General features: G+C 41.7%; 1 protein-coding gene and 1 long non-coding RNA gene across 3 annotated transcripts in view; one reads left to right on the forward strand and one right to left on the reverse strand.

Moving 5' to 3' along the window:
- Positions 1-6,011: 6,011 nt before the first annotated feature.
- LOC148647708 (uncharacterized) overlaps positions 6,012-24,859 on the reverse strand; it is a 52,584-nt gene continuing 33,736 nt past the window's right edge. Inside the window, exons 2-4 of one of the 2 annotated variants that reach the window (XR_015926689.1) lie at positions 19,514-19,629; positions 15,118-15,221; positions 6,012-7,309 (exon numbers count right to left, since the gene is read on the reverse strand). This is a non-coding gene — a long non-coding RNA (uncharacterized LOC148647708). The remainder of the gene's footprint in view (positions 7,310-15,117; positions 15,222-19,513; positions 19,630-24,859) is intronic. The other variant, XR_015926688.1, reaches the window with a different exon arrangement.
- Positions 24,458-24,859, forward strand: part of LOC148647709 (polyunsaturated fatty acid lipoxygenase ALOX8-like) — a 36,676-nt gene continuing 36,274 nt past the window's right edge. Inside the window, exon 1 of the mRNA XM_088607665.1 lies at positions 24,458-24,689. Within this exon, the coding sequence (XP_088463791.1) occupies positions 24,537-24,689 (153 nt within the window). The 5' untranslated portion in view covers positions 24,458-24,536. The remainder of the gene's footprint in view (positions 24,690-24,859) is intronic.

Below are 24,859 nucleotides of genomic sequence, written 5' to 3' on the forward strand. Positions count from 1 at the left end.
AAAAACAAGGCGCTATATCTCGGGAACGAAAGCTGCTGGGAAGTTACTTCGGCACAAACCGGCACAAACGCAGGACTAACGAATGAGACCATTTCGGTTTCCCTACGACGTTGTAGGGGTGCTGACTGACATCACACCCCCCAAAAATAAAGACGCTATATCTCAGGAAAGAAAGCAGCTGTGAAGTTACTTTCAACGGCACAAACCAGCACAAACGCAGCACTAATGATTGAGGTGGGTTTCCCTTAGACAGAGTAGGGGGGCTGAGTGATGTCATGGCCCCGGAAAAACAAGGCGCTAAATCTCGGAAACGAAAGCAGCATAAACTCTACTTTCAACAGCACAAACGTAGCACTAACGAATGAGGTGGGTTTCACTGTTTGTGCTGTCTGTAGTGGGCGCCAACTTCACGGAGCTCTGTAACATGACTCAGGAAAAAATCCCTGCCAGGCTTTGTTTACATTAACAATCGGTTTGCTTACATAGCAACCAGGGGTCATCTATAGTCAACAACTCACACCTGAAAAATCAGCTAGCATTTACAGGCATTCTATAGTAACTGCATTAGCTATTATAGCTTTAAATATTTTTTCATAAATTGTCTGGATATGCAAACATTCTCATTCCAGGTCCTGTCTTCACAAAGAAATTATGTAGGATTTTGGCTCTGTTGCTAGGGATCTGGCTGGAAGGTTGCCAGTTCGTATCCCGCGCCTGGCAGAGGAATCCTACTCCATTGGGCCCCTGAGCGAGGCCCTTCATCCCAGCTGCTCCAGGGGTGCTGTATAAATGTCTGACCCTGTGCTCTGACCCCCAGCTTCTCTCCTTGTCTGTGTGTCTCATGGAGAGCAAGGTGGGGTCTGCGAAAAGACAAATTCCTAATACAAGAGACTGTATACGGCCAATAAAGTTCAAATATATTTGTCCAATGTCCCATTTCTATCAAATTTCTATCTAAGCTAGTAAACACAAAGGGCAGGATCTACAAGCAATTTCAGCTGTCTGACAGGGCCACAACTTGAAAAATTGGTCTTTGAAGACAGGAAAAAAAATCAGTTTTTTTGGGGAGAAAAAAACTTAGGTGCATTTTTTGGGATGGGGATATAAGCTCCGGGGTGCAAACAGAGATTTAACTGCAGGTTGCATTGTATTTAGTTAGAAAGCAGCTCATCTCTTGTGTGGCCTCTGTAGGTATATTAAGAGTTTAATGCTTAGTAGCAGTCGGGGGTTTTCTGGGTGACTAGAATGTTAGGCCTCTTGTTTTTTTTAATAATGTACATAGAGCAGCTTGCGTGATTTGCGTTTTGTTGTGCGTTTCTGTCAACTGATTGGAAGGCAGCAGACCGTGCTTTAAATTTACAGCGAATGTCTTTGTTCATTCAGGGCTTGTGATTGGGGTATACCTGGATCTTCCTGGTAGGAACACATCTGTCCAAACAGTAAGTGGTGTAGGATGTGACCATCTCTGTAAACTCATTTACTGTAGATCAGTGGAAGAATCTTTGAATAGGCACAGTTCTTGCTCAGCAGCGTTTGACCAGTGCTGTGGGGTCTTTATCGGAGGTGGCGCAGGGTCTTTATCGCAGGTGGCGTGTAGTCTTCATCGCAGGTGGCGCATGGTCTTCATCCCAGGTGGCATGCTCTTGAGCTTCTGTCTGTAGGGTGGCAGCAGCACCGTGACCCTTGCTGGGGAGGTTCGTGCAGTGTGAGTCAAAGGGGACTGAAGGCTAAACTGTTGTCACTAATTCTTCTCTTCTCTGTCTCCTGAGGGTCTAGGCCCACCCAGTCACGAGGCTGCACCTCTCAGTGAGTTAGAGTAGTGCTTCTTTTTCCTCTCTCTCTCCTGAGGGCATAGTTCCCAGCTGAAGAGACGTCACCTCTCTAAGCAATTCTCAGCGAGGCAGGTTAGCTTTTTGTGAATTTGCTGTATAAAACTCATTGCATTTACCATCTCGGTGGAGAGGTTACTCACAGATCTGTATGATTGTATCCTCCCCATGCGCATGAATAAAGGACTCTGCTTGACCACACCTAACCTGAGTGAAGGGTTTTCTTCGACAATTTCTTGGCACTGCGAGTAGGGTCACCAACCCCTGTGGAGAGGGAATTTCTCCTAGCTAGAGGGTGACAACAGACCACAGTGCACACCATAAGAGGTAAGGGAGCCTTTTGAAATTCCCTGAATTCTCTGACTTCATTTGCAGCAAAGAATGTACATATTTTAAGTTGGCTTGAAGGTTTTTCAGATAACGTGGTAAAATGTTTTCCTTTTACCTTTTGTTTTAATAAAAATTATACATTTTTTATTCTTACACGAAATACTGCTATTTACACTTTTCAGTTTAGAAAACTGCTATCACTGTACTTGACAGTTTTCACTTGAGTTTTCAAAAGCCATTATGTGTCTCAGTTTCTCCTTTTCCTGAGTGGTTGCTGGTTGCTGTTCTCTCGTGATTGTAGAAGCGAGATTTCCCAATTCAACAGGGTACGTGACCTGAGTTTTATTGTGTGGTCAGGTAGACTCTGAATATTGTAAGTGGGTTTGAGTCCCACTAAGCCCAGGTTAGAGTCATGGCAAGAAGAAAAAAAATGTTTTACATTCATGAACTGTGAAGCTAGGGTAATAGGTGTAAGGTAAAATATTTATCAACCAAAAGAGGCGCCAGGGATAACAATAGATTTTTGCATATGCAAAGTAGAACATAAGTGTAAGTATATAGAAAATAGAGACGGAAACCGCAGAATTATTTCTCGAACCAAGTGTATTACTTATAAGGAACTTATTAACATTTGAGTAGGAGACTAAAGTCTTTCGGACCACTAAACCTCTGCTGTTTAAATAATATAGGCAGTTGCTTAGTAAATATGAGAAACAGAAAGTTTAAAGGAAAAGTTAAAAGAGAAGGAGAAGAAAGAAAGTGAATTGGAAAGCTTATGTCATGGAAAGAGGAAACAGAAATGATGGGAAGCTTCGAAAAAGGGTAGTCTTGAAAATAAAGAACAGCAGGCTCCATCTAAAGTCATGGCCATGCACACTAAAAAGAAAAAGTCTCCACCGAAATTAGAAAGCGGTCCAGAGCCAGAGACTTTTTCCTCTGACCACGATCATGATGACTGGAACCCTCATTATTATAATCCACATCGTCCACCTCCACAGGCTTCTCCCAGTGCACCTCCACCAGCCTATTCTGCTGGCAATAGATCCTCCATCTGCAAACATGCACTCACAAACGGGGCAAAGTCAAATTCATGAATTGCAGCAACCTCCACCTGCACAATCAGACAAGACCGGTACCTGGTGCAGTGGGAGAACACCCACTGGGTTCAGGGCTTTCAGGGGCAAGTGGCTTTGTTTGCAAAACGCCACTGCACGCTTTTCCAGGTCCAGAAGCAACTTCAGTATATGTACATCGACCTTGGTCTCCTAGTGACTTATTTGCATTTTCCTAAATTGCCAGATGATCGTAAATAATTTAAAAGAAAGTTAAGCCATGTCATTGATTGTCATAAGCCTAATTATAGTGACATAAACTTGTTGCTAGATCATATCGTTCCTAAAGGTTTACAGTATCCTCTAAAAAAGAGGAGGCAGATTGGCCGGGACACAACCCAAATAATGATGGTGGCTTTGATGAGGCTGTGTGAATGAAATGAATTTCCTTAATGACTGACTTGATCAGTATTTGGTGCAGTTAAACAGTTAGGGATCTTTGAAGACATGACCATCGAGCCCCATAGCGCTAGCTGAGAGTTTAAAGTGCCAGGTTTGTCTTTGCTAGGATGCTCTCAGATGCTATCCATGTCAGTGTAGACTGACTTTGAGACTCACTGCCAGCTTCCCTTCATTAACCTGTCTGCCTTTGTAGTGAGTCATGTAAAGAGACAGCCCTTGTTAAAATTTTCCTGTATCTGTTATAGGAAAACTAGTGAGACCATTCATAACTCACACTAAATAATTCTGTCCTTACCGATTCACTCTTCAAAGCAGCTCAATTATTTTTAAAAAGTGTACAGAAAAAATAAAAGAAATCAAGTACTTTCATAAATTGTAAAGTTATAGGAAAATTAGTTAAAATGGGAAAGCATTGTAATGGACCTGTTTCAGGAATGATTTTACATAGGACCACGCCATAACTTTACTCCATGTTGAAAAGAGAAGAAAGAAAACAACGTTACGGCCGTGGAGCCTTCTTCAGGTGTCTTCTTTGGGTGAGAGGTGACGTGAACCCGAAATGTTGTGTTTTCTTTCTTCTCTTTTCAGCATGGAATAAACCTATTTCTTGTTCCTCTGCAGCCTATGCATGCTGACGTAGCTCCCCACCTGAATGGTTTTACTTATAATTCATTCCTTATCATGGCATTTGCTGATATGCACCCTCTGTACTGTAACCTAATACTTGCTATGATATCGTACCTTTAAACCTGGGAGGTAATCTATATTTCAGGTGGGGAGCTGTGTCAGCATGCGTAGGCTGCAAAGGAACAGGTAAAGGTTTATTCCATTCCAGGTCATTTTCTTCTTGACACCCAAAGAAGCCAAAACTTCTCTTCCTAGTCCTCTTAATCCTAATTAGTGCACAAAATATTAGTTTAAGCCTCTTTCTAAGAACATTCATTTGTTTGCTAATGTTCGCCTTTTAAGGCTACATCCACAACTGTTCTGATTAGGGTATGATATTGGTGACAATTTTAATTTTCTTGTTCACACAAACGCAGAGAAGATACTGGTATTAAAAGCAAAATCAACCCCCGCCCCCCCACACGGGCACACAGAGAAACACAACTGCAGAATCGTTACTCTCGCATCGGTAACAGAGTACTTGAACTCGGCAGACAGGGTCACTGGAGGTCAAAGGCACCGTGCATGGTCACATGATCGCCCGAAAAACAAGGCGCTATATCTCGGGAACGAAAGCAGCTGGGAAGTTACTTCGGCACAAACTGGCACAAACGCAGGACTAACGAATGAGACCATTTCGGTTTCCCTACAACGTTGTAGGGGTGCTGACTGACATCACACCCCCCAAAAATAAAGACGCTATACCTCAGGAAAGAAAGCAGCTTTGAAGTTACTTTCGACGGCACAAACCAGCACAAACGCAGCACTAACGATTGAGGTGGGTTTCCCTTTGACAGAGTAGGGGGGCTGAGTGATGTCATGACCCCGGAAAAACAAGGCGCTAAATCTCGGAAACGAAAGCAGCATAAACTCTACTTTCAACGGCAAAAACGTAGCACTAACGAATGAGGTGGGTTTCACTGTTTGTGCTGTCTGTAGTGGGCGCCAACTTCACGGAGCTCTGTAACATGACTCAGGAAAAAATCCCTGCCAGGCCTTGTTTAGATTAACAATCGGTTTGCTTACATAGCAACCAGGGGTCATCTATAGTCAACAACTCACACCTGCAAAATCAGCTAGCATTTACAGGCATTCTATAGTAACTGCATTAGCTATTATAGCTTTAAATATTTTTTCATAAATTGTCTGGATATGCAAACATTCTCATTCCAGGTCCTGTCTTCACAAAGAAATTATGTAGGATTTTGGCTCTGTTGCTAGGGATCTGGCTGGAAGGTTGCCAGTTCGTATCCCGCGCCTGGCAGAGGAATCCTACTCCATTGGGCCCCTGAGCGAGGCCCTTCATCCCAGCTGCTCCAGGGGTGCTGTATAAATGTCTGACCCTGTGCTCTGACCCCCAGCTTCTCTCCTTGTCTGTGTGTCTCATGGAGAGCAAGGTGGGGTCTGCGAAAAGACAAATTCCTAATACAAGAGACTGTATACGGCCAATAAAGTTCAAATATATTTGTCCAATGTCCCATTTCTATCAAATTTCTATCTAAGCTAGTAAACACAAAGGGCAGGATCTACAAGCAATTTCAGCTGTCTGACAGGGCCACAACTTGAAAAATTGGTCTTTGAAGACAGGAAAAAAAATCAGTTTTTTTGGGGAGAAAAAAACTTAGGTGCATTTTTTGGGATGGGGATATAAGCTCCGGGATGCAAACAGAGATTTAACTGCAGGTTGCATTGTATTTAGTTAGAAAGCAGCTCATCTCTTGTGTGGCCTCTGTAGGTATATTAAGAGTTTAATGCTTAGTAGCAGTCGGGGGTTTTCTGGGTGACTAGAATGTTAGGCCTCTTGTTTTTTTAATAATGTACATAGAGCAGCTTGCGTGTTGTGCGTTTTTGTCAACTGATTGGAAGGCAGCAGACCGTGCTTTAAATTTACAGCGAATGTCTTTGTTCATTCAGGGCTTGTGATTGGGGTATACCTGGATCTTCCTGGTAGGAACACATCTGTCCAAACAGTAATTGGTGTAGGATGTGACCATCTCTGTAAACTCATTTACTGTAGATCAGTGGAAGAATCTTTGAATAGGCACAGTTCTTGCTCAGCAGCATTTGACCAGTGCTGTGGGGTCTTATAGCAGGTGGTGTGTAGTCTTCATCGGAGGTGGCACACGGTCTTCATCGCAGGTGGCGTGTAGTCTTCATTGCAGGTGGCGCACGGTCTTCATCGCAGGTGGCATGCTCTTGAGCTTCTGTCTGTAGGGTGGCAGCAGCACCGTGACCCTTGCTGGGGAGGTTCGTGCAGTGTGAGTCAAAGGGGACCGATGGCTAAACTGTTGTCACTAATTCTTCTCTTCTCTGTCTCCTGAGGGTCTAGGCCCACCCAGTCATGAGGCTGCACCTCTCAGTGAGTTAGAGTAGTGCTTCTTTTTCCTCTCTCTCTCCTGAGGGCATAGTTCCCAGCTGAAGAGACGTCACCTCTCAAAGCAATTCTCAGCGAGGCAGGTTAGCTTAGCTCCTAATCGCTAGTTAAAGACTCTCAAAGGGACTTGCAGCGAGTCAGAGATATTTTTGTTTTTTCAGAACACGGAGGCTGCCAAGCTAGCCAACCCATGAAATGTTTTTAGGAAAGTCCATATCTTCCGAGTCCATGGCTGAGGATGTGGTGAGTACAAATCATTTACAGAATCAGTACTGGTGTGGAATTCACTTATAATTAAATTATGTAATACCACTGAAAAAAACAATATTGAAATGTCACTGAGAGTTATTCAAGAGTTACAGACTTGTTATGAACCGTTCTCTCTCCATTGGTTTGCAGAGAAACAGGATGACTCCCAAGATGGCCCCTTTGCTCCTCTTCCTTGTGGTCATGACTGCAGTGCCTAGATGGGGGAGCTGTCCACCCCCAGCTGATGAGACACGCTATCAGAAGTTCTTAAGACAGCATTACCATAGGAGTGGCATGAGTGCCAAACAATGCAGTGCTGAAATGAAGAACAGGTGTCTGGGCAGCCCCTGCAAGGAGAAGAACAGCTTCATTGTCAGTGCAACAACGAACCAGATCCAATCAGTCTGTGGCGAAGGGAGCACTCCTCTCGGTGGCAATCTGTGCCAAAGCACCAAGCCCTTCCAGGTTTTCACCTGCACACAAAAGGGGGATCCAATCGCCCCCCGTGTGAATACAAAGGGTCCAATCGCTCCGGAAAAATTGTAATCGGCTGAGACGGCCATCTCCCTGTGCACTTTGAGAAAGTTCTGACTCGAGAATAAGAAATCAGGTTGGCTTGGCTTTTACTTTTCTGCCTAGTCTAACCATGTTTAAACCATACCATGCCATTATCCCAATCTGCTATTTGCTGTCTTTAAAAATATAATTGCGTGCAGAAATAAATCATTCTGCACCACCTCTCTGCAGGAGTTTATGATGAAGATCACTTGTCCATTTTTCTTTTTTAACCTTAATCAGCACTAATTCCTAGTCAGGATTCCTGTTCTCTTGGCCAGGGGTGAAACAGGCATGGTGCTAATATTGTTCATACTACTGTTCTTTAAGTGTTCATAGTATCACCTCCTAAAGCCTGAACACAGAGAGCCCCTAGGAAACGGAAGAGAGCCTGTGGGTACAGTGGTGAAACTGCTAGCTGCCGCAGGGAGACCGTCACTCACAGGAGGGCTGACAGGAGCATCATGTTCCCTCAGCTGGGTCAAACTGACGACGCTTTCTCATCCGAAGAGAGCAGAGGCACAACCCTTTATAAACTGTTACAGAATCATGGTAGAGAGAGTCATTCTTGACATCGCATTTGGCAAAGCATTTACGTTTAAAAAAAAGGAAAGTGCGACTTTGGAAATGAACTTGTTAGCCTGCCCAGGCAATACACTTTTTGCTCCAGTCTTAGCTAAAATCTAATTCATTTGTCTCTTCATTTTCATTTCCTTTCTACACAACACTTGATCTTTACAATTGTGTCTCTTCTTTCACAGGAACAATAAATTATATCTGCTCATAAGTGACAATTGAGCAATATCTTTTCTCCATCACTAATCAGTGTGTTTTAACAGGGAACAGATGTATAGGGTATAACAGTTAGTTGTAAGGACAAATAAGCAATTTTCACGTTTTCTTATAGAACACCAAAGACTACACAAGACAGATGCATAGAGTTATAACAGTTAATCATTGTACACTGTGAGTTGAGAAGATGAGAAAGGAAAGCAGTGACCTCCACAGAGTCAAGACAACTTGAGCAGCAGCCAGCTCACTATTATCCTTCTTCCACATCCTGCCACCCGACCCGATCTGCAATCCTCTCAACTGTCTATAAGGCTGAATCTCTTATTCTGTCAAGGTGGGTCCCACACTTCCCCCTCAATTAGTTTCCCCCATTTATGTTGAAGGTAATTAATATTCTTTTGATCCTTTGAAATGGGTGTTTCAAGGTGCCAGTGGTGTTTTACAAACATCTTGAACCTGTTTTTTAAGAATCAAAGGCTTTCCTTACCTATATAATTAAGTTTCCAATATCATCTGAATTATTTCTTATGTCTCCCAAAAGTACATTGATCTACTCCAAAGGCTACACTGTATGGAGAAATCCAGTGCTCAGGTCTGAGTCCAAAATAAAGCCACTTTTGGACAAAACCAAAATAGGCGAGTTTCATCTAACTCCTCTATATGGCAAAACCTACACATTGGGGAGTTTTCCAAACCCCATAGATTTAGCATTTTTCTAGTTGCTAATATTTTGTGTAATTTAAATTGAATAATCCTAATAGAGACATCCATGGTAGTTCTATATATCAAGTTAAAAATGGAATGACACATCTAACTTGTATTCCCAACTGTTTTGTATCTTTATTGGACTAGACTTCAACCCTTTACTCTCCATGAAATAAGTGTACATGTTTTTATTTCAATCATTTTCAACCATGTGATTTTTTATATATGGAATAGGGGCAGTACAAGGACTTATATTTTTGGTATTTCCTCTTCATGATAAGTTTCCATCTTTTAGGAATTGCTGACACAAGTTGGTTAAACACAGAAGAAACTCTTCCATATATTTCTTTAAAAGTTGTATAAGACATGAAATTACCATTACTGTCAATACGATCTTTTATAAAAACAATACTTTTTTGCATCATTAGATTCCATGCAAAGGGTCTCCCAGTTATTTGAATGTTTGAGTGAAACCGAAGGACTTGTTGCTGTACATCAGTCAGAATTTCCGGGGATTTAAACTGAAACTCCAACCAGCTTCACGTCACCTCTTCTAGGAATCCCGACATACTTGGTAACGGTTCTTTTCTTATCTTTTTGAAATGAACTGGCTGTAATTGCAAAAAGGCAAATAACCCTTTTTCAAAAACTGGATGATAAGATCTCGGTAACTTTCTAGAAAACCATAGTTTATTCAAATACAGGTTTGGACTCAAGGTAGCTTTGAGCACATAATTCAAGGCCCTTATGTTAATTCATTTTAGCCGCCCTTGATTGTACTCATTGTGTAACCGAGTTCGTTTGATCTTGTCTAGCTTACTGTTCCAGATCAAATTAATTATCTTTTGCTCATATACAGTAAGTTAAAAAAACCTCAGGTGGAGATGGGATTTTATACTTTTCCATGGTTTTAACATCTTATCAATTTTACTTCATTTACAGTCAAAAGTTACTTTGGTAAGTTCTTGCATATTTTCCTGAATAGAAATACCAAACATGTCCACCAGACCATTTGACCACTTTATCGGCAGATTGCACTGTAGTGAGAATGACGATTTTGCCAAGAGACCAAATCGCAAAATAGTACATTTCTCATAATTAGGTTTGAGACCTGACAATACTGAGAGGGTATTTAGGTCTGCAGTTAAAGCTAATGGTGAGGACAGTTTAGGTTTAATAGGAAAATTTGTATCGTTGGCATACATACAGGTAGGTACTTTTAAGTTAATGTTGTTTATTCCAGGAGCTTTTAAAGGAGCTTTTTTCTAGACATTTAAATATATAATCAAGACGTACTTTATTGAATGCCTTCTCAAAATCTGCTACACAGTTCAATCCTGGAATATTTGGATTGTTATGATAATCTATTATCTCTAAAAGTTTCCAAATATTGTCCCCAATATATTGTCCCTGTAAAAATCCAGATTGATCCTGATGTATAATGTTATGCAGCACTTTTTTTTATACAGTATGATTTGCGATGCATTTTGCTTAAATGTTTGCGCCACAACACTGTACGTTTAAGGGTCTCCAGTTCTTTAAGTGTAAGGTCTTTATATCGCCCTTTTGCATCCTGTTTCAGTAATAGTGATATTAGTCCTTCTGATTGTGTATCTGTAAGTTTGCTCTTCAATTAATTCATAAAAGGTCTGATCAAATTCTATTGGAATACCAATAGGGCTGCATTTATTAAACAATGAATGGGAAGGTCAAAGGCTCAACGTAACTACTTGTGGGTAAGGTCCAAGTCCATATTAGGACCTTTTTACAGGTTTCATAATTACTGTATATTGTTACAGCTTTGGGTGACTGAGAAGTGTCTCTTAGATTGTAGATAAAGTCTGTGACACTGGGAAGAGTAAGCACTTCTAACTTCAAAGCAGATGTCTGCTGATGTCTGGGGGGTCCCTTGAGCAGAGACAACTGTAAAGTGTATCTTAGAATACCTGGGTAAGTGGTAGTGTCCCCGTCATTATAGTGGGGCATTAGGACCCACACGGACCACAGGGTGAGCACCCCCTGCTGGCCCAACTAACACCTCTTCCAGCAGCAACCTTAGATTTTCCCAGGAGGTCTTCCATCCAGGTACTGATCAGGCTCACACCTGCTGAGCTTCAGTGGGTTGCTAGTTGTGAGTTGCAGAGTGATATGGCTGCTGGCCATAAAAACATGAGAGTGATGTGTATAAGATCACATTCAGAGCAAAAAGAAAGAGAGGAGGGAAAGAAGACACAGAGAAGAAACAAAGTCACTGGCTGCTGTTCTACCAGTTGTTTGAAACATCTCCAGTGGATCTGTTGTTTCTGATTCCTGCAGCTTCATGAGGGGAAGGCATGACAAGCCACCAGCATTTCCATGCTGTTTTGTGCCCTTGAATTCAATGTTTTAAGTAGGAGCCCCTAACAAGTGAACCCACCTGAAATGGTGGAATTTCCTTACCATTACAGAGGCAATGGTGGAATTTCTTTACACCCCACACAAGGCTCAAAGCTTCATGGTCAATTTGAGCATAACCATGTTCTACTTTTGTCAAAGATCTGGAAGCAAAAAAGATTGAGAGCCTTTCCAGAGCTATCTTTAAGCTTTTGTGATAGTACGGCACCGATACTGTAAGGCAGAGTATCGGAGTCTGATGGGCACTAGCAGTCTGTCTGATGTGATCAATCCTTTTGTTTCTTGAAAGCTTTTTCACGGCTTTCAGACCAGTTCCAATTAGCCCCTGTTTGGAGAAGAGTGTTCGGGAGAGGAAGAACTGTTGACAGGTTTGGTAAAAACTTGTGATGATATTTTACCAACCCCAGGTAAGATCATAGTTGAGAAACATTTTGTGCCTGTTGTGCTCTCAACACTGCTACCACTTTGCCCTGCGACTAATGGATATTTGTTAATCATGTGACCACAGTATGACATTTCACCTTTATGAAATTCAGGTTCAGCCTGATTAGCTCTCAATCCACACTCTCTGAGCCTGGTAAGTACTCTCTCTGAATTTTCTGTGTTCTTGATAATGTTTCCCTGTCACAATAATATCATCCAGATAGCACTGTGTATCGGGAATTCTGCAAGACTCTGCCATATAGGTGGGGCCAATGACACCCCCAAAACTAGGCGATTGTATTGAAACTGGCCTTTGTGAGCATTAATTGTCAAAAATGTCTTTGATGGTTCCTCAGTCTCCATTTGTAGATGGCCTGGGCCAAGTCAATCTCGGAGAAATACTCACCCCCTGCTAATGTTGCAAAAATGTCTTTTATATGAGTTAAAGGGTAATGAACACTGTGGAGTACACGATTTATGGTGACTTTAAAATCACCACAAATGCACATATCACCATCCTTTCCTCTCTTCACTACAGAAACTATTGGAGTTACCCACTCACTCCATTAAGTTTTAGAGGAAATTCTATTACAAACCCACTGATTCACACAGCTATCTCCTATACAGCTCATTTCACCCCAAACACACTAAAAACTCTCCCTTTTTCACAGCTCCTTGAGCTACGATGACTATACAGTGACGACATCAATTTCCAGAACCAAGCCCTCAAAATTTACTCTTTTTCATCCACAGAGGATATCCTAGCAGGATTATTGACAGAATCCTGGCCCGAGCCAAAAACACCCCTCAGACTATCAACTTGAGCAGGAACTCCCGCTGTAACAACCGCATTCCTTTGGTTCTTCCCCACCACCCCAACACACTTCCTATCCCCAGGACTATTAACAACTTTTCCATCCTACAGGATTATCCCTCCACTGAGGGCCTCTTTTCTGACCACCCCATCATCTCATATTGCCAGCAACATAAAATCAGTGTAACCTTGTTCACAGCTCCCTTGACTGCCCTCAGCAACCATCCACACCAGGCACTTTCCCTTGCAACAGAGCTCTCTGCATCACCTGCAAGTACATATCTAACACCACACTCATTCAAGGCCCCTCAGGACAATTCCGGATCACCCAGATGGCATCTTGTACCTCCAACAACCTTATTTACTGTATCTCTTGTACTATATGTCCAGCCATCTACATTGGAGAAACAGGAAGGAGACTCCATGACCGCTTCAGAGAACACGTTAGGGCTGTGAAGATTAAAGATTTCTCCAACCCTATTGTTTTGCATCTCACCTCTGACAGCCATGATCACATTAATCTCTCCGTCTGTGTTCTCAAAACAGGTTTTCCGAACTCATACATCAGAAAGACTACAGAAACTAAAATGATCCTGCAGTTAGGATCACACCTTTCCAGTTCTCTCAACGACAGACTAATTTTTTTCTGAATTCTCTCTATTCATTGTAGGTTTCATCTCACACCTCTCTTCACCTGTCCTGACTTCTCACCTCCTGATTGGCCTCTCTGTCTGTCCCCTGCTCCTCCTCCCTCCCAGCCTTTGTTCTCCTGCTACATTACCTTTGCTTATTGCCCTGTCTTTCTCACACCTGAAGAAGGCTCCACGGCCGAAACATTGTCTTTCTTTCTTTTTTCCCAGCATGGAACAAACCTAGTACTAGCCTACGCATGCTGAGCAGCTCCCCACCTGAACTACTACAGCTTTAGGAAAAGTTTGTTTTAATATTACTTGCACACATCACCCGTTTCAACAGTAGCGAAGCTGCAGATTCCACTAGCTCAGCCTGTATCTCTGGGCTCATGAGCTTAGCATTTTAAGGAAGCTGTCTGAGCCTCTTTTCAATTTCTGGGTCACACTTTTTTGCAATAAGCTTGAACATTTCTATAAAATTCCCTTTGTGACATGACTCTTCAGTTTCCCTGTGCCCTCAAAGTGGAATATCCTGCTTTGCGCACAGCAGGACAATGTCCAAAACAACTTCCACATGCTGGCGATTCCTCTCTATAAATGAAACGTTAGCATCCCCCTGCAGCTGAATTAGCACTGTCCCACGGCCGCCCGGAGCATGGCTCACCTGGTGTGCCTCTGACTTGCTAAGTGCTATATGAAGCTGTTCACTGTTCTCATGTTTTGAACAAGCCTGTCTAAACAAACTCCAGTTTTTAAATCCTTCTCTACTGAACACTAACTCGGTATGCATCTCTGGGACATGTCTGCAGGCTTTGCAGTACACCGCATCCTTAGCTATATTGTATTCTAGCCATTTAAATTGTTCATACCACTTGATAGAAAAACAGTGTGCCTTTCCTGCTGCTGTCATTGCTGGGAATGACTGCAACCTGGGTTGAGTGGCTGGTTCGTCAACGGCAGACAAATCTGTTGGTGGTCCTGTCGCCATAGACTTGCCTCGGACAAAGAAACTATGGCTGCAGTATTAGCCCCCATCGTCTCCACAGCTGCCTGTAGCATCTCATGTGTCTTATCTGTTTTGGGGCTGGGCTGGTCATCTAAAAGTAGCTTTTTGAAAACGTAGATATATTCATTTGTTTTGACATGTTGGCTAACGAACCAAAAGCCTAGGGTAGATAGCTCTAAGAGTGTCTGACAACGACAATAGCCAATTAGGCTAAGGCCACGCCCCACTGCAATTTTCTTTTTGGTCACAAAAGATACAGCGAGCCAATAGCAAATTAAAATCAAATCACGTGACATAAAAAAAGCAAATCATGTAACGCAAACAAAAAATCACACAAAAAAATCTTAAATGACTTTGAACTGATTGGGTAGGTCTAGGATCAATCAGGTTGGGCCAGGGCCCACCCATGACTATGCCCCTGGGATACACTGTCTAAACAAATGTAGTCATTTTGTTCCCTCTTTAAATGTAGCTGTTAGTCCAATACTATCCCTACCAAATAGATTGTATTCCTGAGAAAGCACCTTCACTCACTACCTGCATTCTATAACCCACACACACCTGTTCCATAGGACAAAGGAAACCATCTGCAATCACGAATCACTGTGCCTGTCCCTCTGGGGGATCGCACTCCTCCACACTTCAACACTCACCCAGTCTGCTTCTGCCTTACCTTTCATTTTCATTTACCTTTCCCTTTCATTTTAGGAACATTTTTAGAAAACAGAAAAGACAGACGGCAAAATCAGAGGGGAACATCCAATAACTCCTAATACACTCTAAAAAGAGAGGATTTTAAAGAAGGCTGAGAGCATTATGGATTGTGTAACTCACCCCCTCCACTGTGAATTTACACTTCTCGCATCTGGGAATTGCCTCTAGGTCCCCAAGGTATAATGGTACTGGACTCAGGAAATCTCTCGTCCCCTCTTCAACCTCTATCCCAAAGAAGAAAAAAATGCTTGTATCACCTGTAAAACCTGTGATGATGTTTGTCTGTTTCTGTTGTGTTGGACCCTACCATCATGAGCATCAATCACGCAGTGGGTCGACTACTATCATATGAAGATGTAATTGGTGATTTCACCTCCGCAAAATCTAGGCAAATTGATTTATAAAATGTTTTGTAATCAAATTTCCCATCTGAATTTAAAATGGTATATTTGTAAAATTTCAGGTGGGTAGCTGCGTCAGCATGCGTAGGCTGCAAAGGAACAAGCAATAGGTTTATTCCATGCTGAAAAAAAGAAGAAAGAGAACACAACGTTTCGGCCGTGGAGCCTTCTTCAGGTGTGAGAGAGACAGGGCAGTAGGCAAAGGTAAAGTAGCGGGAGAACAAAGGTTGGGAGGGAGGAGGAGTGAGAGGCGGGAGCAGGGGACAGAAAGAGAGGCCAATCAAGAGGTGTGAAGTCAGAATGGGTGCAGAGAGGTGTGAAATGAAACTTCCAATGAATGGAGAAAATTTAAAAGAACAGTAGTCTGTCGTTAAGGGAAGGGAGAATGTGTGATCCTAGCTGCAGAATAATTTTAGTTTCGGTGGTCTTTCTGATGTATGAGTTCGGAAAACCGTCTTTGAGAACACAGACGGAGAGATTAGAGTGGTCGTGGCCGTCAGAGGTGAAATGAGAAACAATGGGCTTGGAGAGATCTTTAATCTTCACAGCCCTGACGTGTTCTCTGAAGCGGTCTCCGAGTCTCCTTCCTGTTTCTCCAATGTAGATGGCTGGGCATTTACTGCAAGAGATACAGTAAATAAGGTTGCTGGAGGTACAAGATGCCATCTGGGTGATCCGGAAGGGGCCTTGAATGAGTGTGGTGGTGGATGTGTACTTGCAGGTGATACAGCGAGCTCTGTTGCAAGGGAAAGTACCTGGTGTGGATGGTTGTTGAGGGCGGTCAAGGGAGCTGTGAACAAGGAGGTTACGCAGATTAGGCGATATGAGATGATAGGGCGATCAGAAAAGAGGGCCCCAATGGAGGGATCATCCTGTAGGATGGAAAAGTTGTGGTTAATGGTCCTGGGGATAGGAAGTGTGTTAGGGTGGTTGGGAAGCACCAAAGGAATGCGGTTGTTACGGCGGGAGTTCCTGATTGAGTTGATGGTCCGGGGGGTGTTTTTGGCTCGGGCAAGGGCCCTGTCAATCACACTGCTGGGGTATCCTCTGTTGATGAAAAATGAGTACATATCGAGGCCTTGGTTCTCGAAGTCGATGTTGTTGCTGCATAATCGTCGTAACCTAAGGAACTGTGAAAAAGGAAGAGAGTTTTTAGTGTGGTTGGGGTGAAATGAGCTGTACAGGTGGTAGCTGTGTGAATCCGTGGGTTTGTAATAAACTGAAGTGGACAGTCGGGGGTAGTTGATAGAGAAGTTGATGTCTAGAAACGGAAGAGTAGTGGAAGATATGTTAACCGTATATTTGAGGGACGGGTGGAAGTTGGTGAAATGGTGCAGGAAGAACTCAAGCTGATCGTTGGAGCATGTGGCGGCACCGACATATTTGTAAAATGTGTACTTCTAATAAATTATTTAGTATGTATTCTTCAAAGTTGAAATACATAAAAATAATAATAACTGCTTTATAACCAAAGCTGGTTAATAAAAGATGCTAGCTATATAATTCTGATATGATTCTGATATTTTTTAGAATCCCTCTCAATCTCTGCATTCTTTAATAGTTTTAGTTGATAAATCAGCCAGCAAACATTTATTAAAGCTGAAAGATTGTATTTATATTGACTTTGCAGCATGGAATTAACATCGACTTGTTCTTTTATAGCCTGGACATGGATGTTCATTCAAACCTCTACAAATAGGCAAAGGCACTGTGAAACAGCAGTTTGCCTTAGTTAACAAATGTTGGTGTTACTGGCGAGAGTGAGTATTACTGCTCGCTCCTTACTGGTTCAACTGAACCTTCAGAAACCCTTTGCCTCACTGTCTGCAACATGGCTGAATAAGGCACACAGAATTATAGTAGAAGTAAAATCTAACTTGTTTTAAATCAAGCTGCATTAAATAACTTATCATGACAAAAGATTAAGATGGATCTGAGCTGCCACACCATTTCCTGATTCGAGTTACACAGGGGAGTGAAACTACTGAAACCAACATTTGAAAAGAAGCTGAAATAGGTCCAGTACTTCACTGTGATCTAACTAGCAAATCTAGCTGTGTCGACTGCACTGGTGACAGATTGCTCTGACAGGGAGGTTTTGTGTAACTTGTCTTTCAACTGTAATGGCTACCGTCCAGGCTGACTGCATGGTTGAGACATTTTAATATGTACAGTACTGTATATCTGAACCTCATGCAGTATTTGTTTAATTCCTTCCTTAAACTGGCAAATGTAGAAAATATACTTAAGGAAGATAAATTACACTCCTGAGGAATTATTAGGGAACTGCAGGGGTGGGAAGAAAGTCTGCAGCCTTCCTCAGGCAAAGCAGGGTAGGGGTGGGGGTAGTGAGATCAGCTGAGAAAGTCCAAAACCTGCAGCACTGATACACACTCAGGCAGGCAGAAATTCACACTCTTTCTGACACAGGACAGCACAAATAGCAAGGAATGTCAGAAAGCATGCAAAGTACAACATTTGAAAGTATTGCCTGCATACAAAACACAATCTGCCTGCAGAAAAGTGGAGAGCAAAATGTGGCCAAGATGCCAACAGGTGAGGAGGATGAGGATGAAGCAGCTTTAATTGTACCTGTAATATACAAGTGACAAATATATAACATTTAATTATACACACATGCTAAACACTGGTTATTAAACATCTCTTATATACTTAGTTGTAAAAAACTTTGCAGTGCTTTTTTGTTTTAGGACATCATGAGCAATTTCCCTTGATCTTTTTTTTGTAATCAGATTCAGAATGGCTTTGTGTGGTTCTGGGGTTTGAGTCAAGGTTTCTAGACATCTACAGTAGACATCACCTTCCCTGTTTCTTGTGTAATATTTAAGCCCATCTTTACATCGGCCAACAGCAGCTTTATCACACATGTGAGAGCAATTTTAGAAAGTTTCCTTGCCCTCTTCATATATCATCTTAGAGAACTGACAACATCTGGTTTGTCACCTGGTCTCCATTTTACGTTTCATAAAAGACTTAACTGTAATACTTTAATCTTAATCAGTATCTGCAAAAAGTCACATACTCTTAACATAAAATCAAGTTCTACTTTCAATGTGTACTTAATGAAGATGTACGAAGTTTAAATAAACACACTAAAGCTTAATTATTTGAATTTGTATTAACAGGTTTTGAAAAAAAACTTGTTTTCAAATAAACATGAGAAAAAAAGGAAATTTAACTAATCATACAATCCCAGTCTGCTCTGGAGCATTGTTAGTCATTGGTGTCAAACAGCAAATTCCAAGAAAAGTTACAACATGCCCCACCAAGTACTTCACTGTAAATGTTTTGACCTAAAGGGGATGTTTAGGCAAACAAAAGTCAGATAAGAAGATAGCCTTTGTATTTGCACTTTTCTGTAGATGAACTGGCACACAATTGTGTTGGTCTACAAAATGTTGCTTGCCCTAAACAAGTGTTTGTAACCTTTGACAAAAATATGATGTGTAAACTGCTGGCAGAATTGCTTAATGACCCACAACTGACCAGTGTGTCTGTTTAGACTCTAACCACAGCTACAGAGCTTTGGTTTTGTTTGCTACACTATGAAAAAGAACCTCATTACAAACAGATGTTGGAAAACTAGAGAAATATCAGAAAATGACCAAACAGATTAATAAATAGTTAAATAATTACAACCCCAAATTGTAAAGATCTTTGCCAAGAATATATGTGAGCCTTTGAAAAGAGTTATAATTCAGGCACACTAAACTAATTTTTATTAACAATGATAATGACAATCAAAAATGCTCAACAACACGCAGCCTAAAATGTACAACACACAAATAATACTATTTACAAATATGGCATATCTCCCAGAAAATCCCCAGACTACTACCAAGTATTCAAAACCACTATAATGCCTACAAATACCAAAAGAAGACAAAGCCACCGTCTAAATGCACAGAATACAACCTACAGTTAATTCTCTCTCTATATCAATCTGGATGCTACAAAGTGACTGGGAAACCTATGTCCCTGTTCTAAACATGCAACCACTAATCAGGAGAGGCTACTCTTTACCCAGGGATTCTCTGTACAGAGCTTCCTAAAAACAACAGAATGTGTTTCTGAATGATGTGGACAAGGATCACCTGGCAGATGATTCATTTTCAGTGTCCTCCTTTCTCTTCTCTCCTCTGTTTTTTCCCCTCTCTTCCCATGTCCTCCTCTCTCTGCATTCCCTCAGCTGTCAAAAGCTGCACTAGAGCTAAAAGAACAGCAACAGAATATTTACCACAAGCTCCATTTATAGCCAGCAGCCATATCACTCTGCAACTCAGAACTGGCAACCCCCTGAAGCTCAGCAGGTGTGAGCCTGGTCAGTACCCGGATGGGAGACTCCTGGGAAAAACTAAGGTTTTTGCTGGAAGAGGTGTTAGTGGGTCCAGTAGGGGGCGCTCACCCTACGGTCCATGTGGGTCCTAATGCTCCAGTATAGTGACGGGGACACTAAAACAGAGGTCCTGACTGTCTGTGGTCATTAAAAAAACCAGGGCATTTCTTGAAAACAGTAGGGGTGCAACCCTGGTGTCTTGGCCAAATTACTAATCATGGCCTCCTAATAATCCACATCTCTGAACTGGCTTCATTACTCTGCTCTCCTCCCCACTAATCGCTGATGTGTGGTGAGCGTTCTGGCGCACTATGGCATCACCCAGGTGGATGCTGCACATTGGTGGTGGTGGAGGGGATCCACATTACCTGCAAAGCGCTTTGAGTGGAGTGTCCAGAAAAGCGCTATATAAATGTAAGGAATTTATTATTGTTATTTACCAATAAATAATTCACAAACTTAAACAGGACGTTTCATTACTGTGAAATCACCAACTGGACCAATTACTTCAATAATGTCCATTAACAGTTTAGGGGCAATTATATCTGAGGGACAGGAGGATGATTTGAATAGAGCCACAGTGTGAAACAGCCCCTGCAGTAAGACAGGCTGGAAAGAGTTAATCACAGAGACAGGTTGCACAGATGTGGTGAACTTAGCACATCATAGAGACTATTTTATCAACACGAAAGGATAATAAATTGTCACATCAAACTACAGAGGCAATAGAACGTGTACTGAGGGAAGGATTTACCAGACGAAGTGGCAAGCAGAAATTTAGGATTACGTTGATTAGTAGAAATATTTTTAGGGAAATACTTCTTACAGATTGAACATCTTCATTGGGGTTTTTAAAAAGTTCCTTCAAGCGCATGTAGTGAACTGCAACCTGGAATTCCTTTTTAAATCACACTGCCTCTTGTATAGAGGAAATTGTTATATAGCCAAGGACATTTTTACCTGATTAAGAGTTGACTAATTCTAAACAGTCAGAAGACTGCAAAAGCTCTGCAACAAATTCACAGAGAAAAACCCTTTTATAAGTTTAAGTGGGCAATAGCTAAACACAGAATTGAATTGTTATTTTAGAATGTGAAATCAAAGGCTTCAGGTGACAAAACATTCCCAATTTGAACAGTCAGAATGTGACTTAAAGTATGGATCACTGCTAAGCCACCCCCACAACCATTTTCTCTGTTTAGTGGAAAAAATTATAGTGTGAGAGACAAGCCTCAAAAGTGGACTATACTCATGTTGCTTCAACCAAGATTCAGTTAGAATTAAAAGTCAAGTGAATTTGAAGTAAAATCATTAACAAAAAGTTTGTTACAAAGAAACCAGTGAGTTAGTGAGACAGTGAGTTACAGTTAATAGCGTTACTCAGAATTTCACAAGTGTGGGTTTTCTTGTGCTGACACAACAGGAACTCTCTTTTGATCAAGGCAGAGTGAGGGTGTGGAAACTTGGTGAGACACTAGTCAAATATATTTACACTTTTTTTCAAAATTCGTAGCATTTTTGAGCCCAACTGATTAGGGTGCAGACCACCTCTTGCAAAAAATCTCAGCTTTTCCCAGTAACTATTAACAAAGTACAGTATACATGTCCATTCAGCCAGGTTTGGAGATGGAGAAAACTGCTAAATTTCTCACATCCATGATTAAAGTCTGGAATAGGATAAAAAAACTATACATTTCTTTCCCAACAGCTTCAGTCTGATGCACAAATGCAGGAAATGCTGCTCCCTTGTTTCCCAATCCTGCAATATAGTGCCTTTGTGCTGCAACAAATAATAACTGTAGATACATTATGTATTGTGAGCATACTGTCCAATTGGACTTCAATATCTTTAGCTTTGGCTCCAGGAAAACATTCCTCTGAACAGTTTTCACCATAATGTCACGCATGATGGAGTTGACAATGATTAAAATACCAGAGACTAGTTCAGACACAGCAGTCCCAGCAGATGAGAGATTATCTGCAAAGATGGCAAACCTGTTTGGATGTTTTGCTTCCAGGGAGACTAGAGCAGTGCTGAGCTGAATCCACAGCAGTGTATCAGTCATTCAGTCATCACTGAGGGCTGTGTGTGGTACACCACGGCAACAAACACTGACTGAGTGAGAGACACTTTTTAATTTAAGTTCTTCCGACTGTTTGATATCCTGCAAATTTTTTATCCTCTCCTCTAGCTCAGAGATTTTGTTGGGGAAGCTCCTTAATAAGAATGCATTTCTCACACAAAAACATATGTCTGAACTCACCCGCCTTGACCGAAAGAAACAAACCACAGTAGACACACAGCATAGGATTCTCCTCATCCAGACGAAAACCTTGCCTGCAGGAAATGAATGAATGAGGTTTCCCAGAGCAGGTCTGGAATCAGTTTCTTTCCCAGACTCCTGAAGAGGGTTAACTTTGCTTGTCCATTTTCATTACACAACGACCATTCAAGACTAGACAAGGCCAGATTTATTGTCCCCAGAGGGAAATTTTCAGTGGACACAGAACTTCTGTACATTTAAATATAATGCAGAAAAACAAACAACCAAACAAACATTGCATATCACTCTGTTGCACATGTATAACACATAACAACATATAACACTTATAACAAAACATATCGCACTCAAGTGGGCGGTAAGAGTCAAAATTGTGTTTATCCTTGCCATTTGCATTGACAGCTTTAATGGATAGTGGGACACAGGAACGTTTGTATCTGTTTGACTTACATTTGGGAACCCTAAAAACATTTGCCAGAAGGAAGAAGTTGGTCTTCTGAATTGAGGATGTGGGAAGGATCTGATAGATTTTTTCCTGCCTGTTTGATTAGGGATTTTTCAAAGATTGTCTGCAGGGAGTGGTGCTGTTTCACTCCCATGACCTTCAGAGCTATTTAGATGAGACGGCTAATATGCGATCTTAATTGAACTGGTAAATTACCAAACCACACTGTTATGCCATATCTGATAATGCTCTCGATTACAGTATGGTAAAAGAGTAGCATTATTATCTGTCGAACCCCAAACACTCTTAGTCTTCGCAAGAAATGAAAGCGCTGCTGAACTTTGGAGCAAACCCTCCCAACATGAGTAGTCCAGCAAAGGTTGATGTCTATGTGTACTCCTTAGTACTTACAGTATATGAATTGACCTGAATGATAAATTTGTTGTGGAGTACTACCTGTGAGTGATCACCAACTGCTCTGGGATCAAAAACTATTTCTTTTGTTTTATTAACCATCAAAATTAGGCTATTGTTGTCACGCCATTGCACAAACCTTTGGATTTCTGACATGTATACAGATGAGCTGCTACAGTACCTCTTTGCATTAAGCCAAGCACAGCTGTATCATCGGAGAATTTGAAAATGAAGTTGCTTTGACAACTGCTTGTACAATCAAAGTGTGAACAGAACTGGTGAGCTCACACAGCCCTGAGGGGCACCTGTGCTAATGGAAAGAGTTTTACTGACCCTGACATACTGTGTTCTGTTTGTTAAAAATGAGTGATACAATCACTCATTGCATTCTGAGAACAAAATGGCAGCTGGATGGTTATTGTGCTTTATATAGGTGCTCTTTTTCATCTTCTCTATACAGTATTGACACACATTAGTTACTTACAGCATACTAAGTCAGCTGCCCAAAGAGATCCTGAAAATAGCAGCTTGCTTTCAGGGTCACGTTTGCAAAGCCCCATTTAGCAAGGTATAGACTGAATTTTCAAACTGCCAAAAGGGTCCAGAGAAGAAACTGTTCAATTTGAACAACATGCTCAACATGGCAGCCCAGCCAAGTGTCCCAGCATCTTGTCCTGAATATGCCCACATTTTTACATGAGCTAGCATTCAGCTTTAAGATCTGTGCTTTCAGAGTTCCCCAACTTATCAGTCTAATTTTTGTTGAGACACAATTTCCCATCCACTCTACAATCCTGTAAAATTAATGTTTGGAAGTCTAGCAATGAGCCCACTGAAGCTCAGCAGGTGTGAGCCTGGTCAGTACCTGGATGGGAGACCTCCTGGGAAAGCTTAGGTTTGCGCTGGAAGAGGTGTTAGTGGGGCCAGTAGGGGGCGCTCACCCTGCGGTCTGTGTGGGTCCTAATGCCCCAGTATAGTGATGGGGACACTATACTGTAAAAAACGGAGGTCCTGACTCTCTGTGGTCAATAAAATTCCCAGGGTGTTTCTCGAAAAGAGTAGGGGTGTAACCCCGGCGTCCTGGCCAAATTTCCCCCGGCCTTTACCAATCATGGCCTCCTAATAATCCCCATCTAAAAACTGGTGTCATCACTCTGTTCTCCTCCCTGCTGATAGCTGGTGTGTGGGGAGTGTACTGGTGCACCACGGCATCTGTCACATCATCCAGGTGGGGCTGCACATTGGTGGTGGTGGAGGGGAGTGGTGGAGCGCTTTGAGTGGAATATCCAGAAAAGCGCTATATAAGTGTAAGAAATTAATATTAGTAATTATTATTATTTTATCTACCCTTATGCACTGAAGTAGCAGTGGGTTTCAGAGATAAAAGGTTGTTATTCAGCTGGAAGTGAATAAATGAGTGAAATGGACTGTAAATCCCTGCCAAGACACAAAAGCTGCTTAATATTTTGTGTTTGACAGTTGTGTGGAGGGCGTGGAGAAAGTGGGAGGATTCAGATGAAGCTGTACTTAAATTCCATCTTGTACTGAAGAGTTACAGCACACACTTGAGACTTGACAGTTCTTGTTCTGCTGAGACAAGTAGCCCATACTCTCTATATGCTGGAAAACTAATAATAACTATGGCCACATTTACTTGTAAAGTGTCTGTGACCACAGGTGACATAGCTTCTGCTGGAACCAATGACAATGTTTATATCACTCTGATAGGCACCAATGACACAAGTGACACCTTTACACTGGACAACGGGGGTCAAGATCGTGTGAGAGGAGCAGTGAGTATCTCTTTAATGATTTATATGCTAGTTATAAGTGAAAACGCCTTGCTTTGCAGGTTAGGCTGTCACTTAACATTGCCAGCTATTACAAAAATTGTAAAATTGTCAGAAAATCTGCTAAAGTTAAAGTCGTCTGAAACATCCTGAAAGAAATTATTAGGTTTTAT

The sequence above is a fragment of the Lepisosteus platostomus genome, chromosome 15 (assembly GCF_059453375.1).
Source record: "Lepisosteus platostomus isolate fLepPlt1 chromosome 15, fLepPlt1.hap1, whole genome shotgun sequence".
Classification (NCBI taxonomy): domain Eukaryota; kingdom Metazoa; phylum Chordata; class Actinopteri; order Semionotiformes; family Lepisosteidae; genus Lepisosteus; species Lepisosteus platostomus.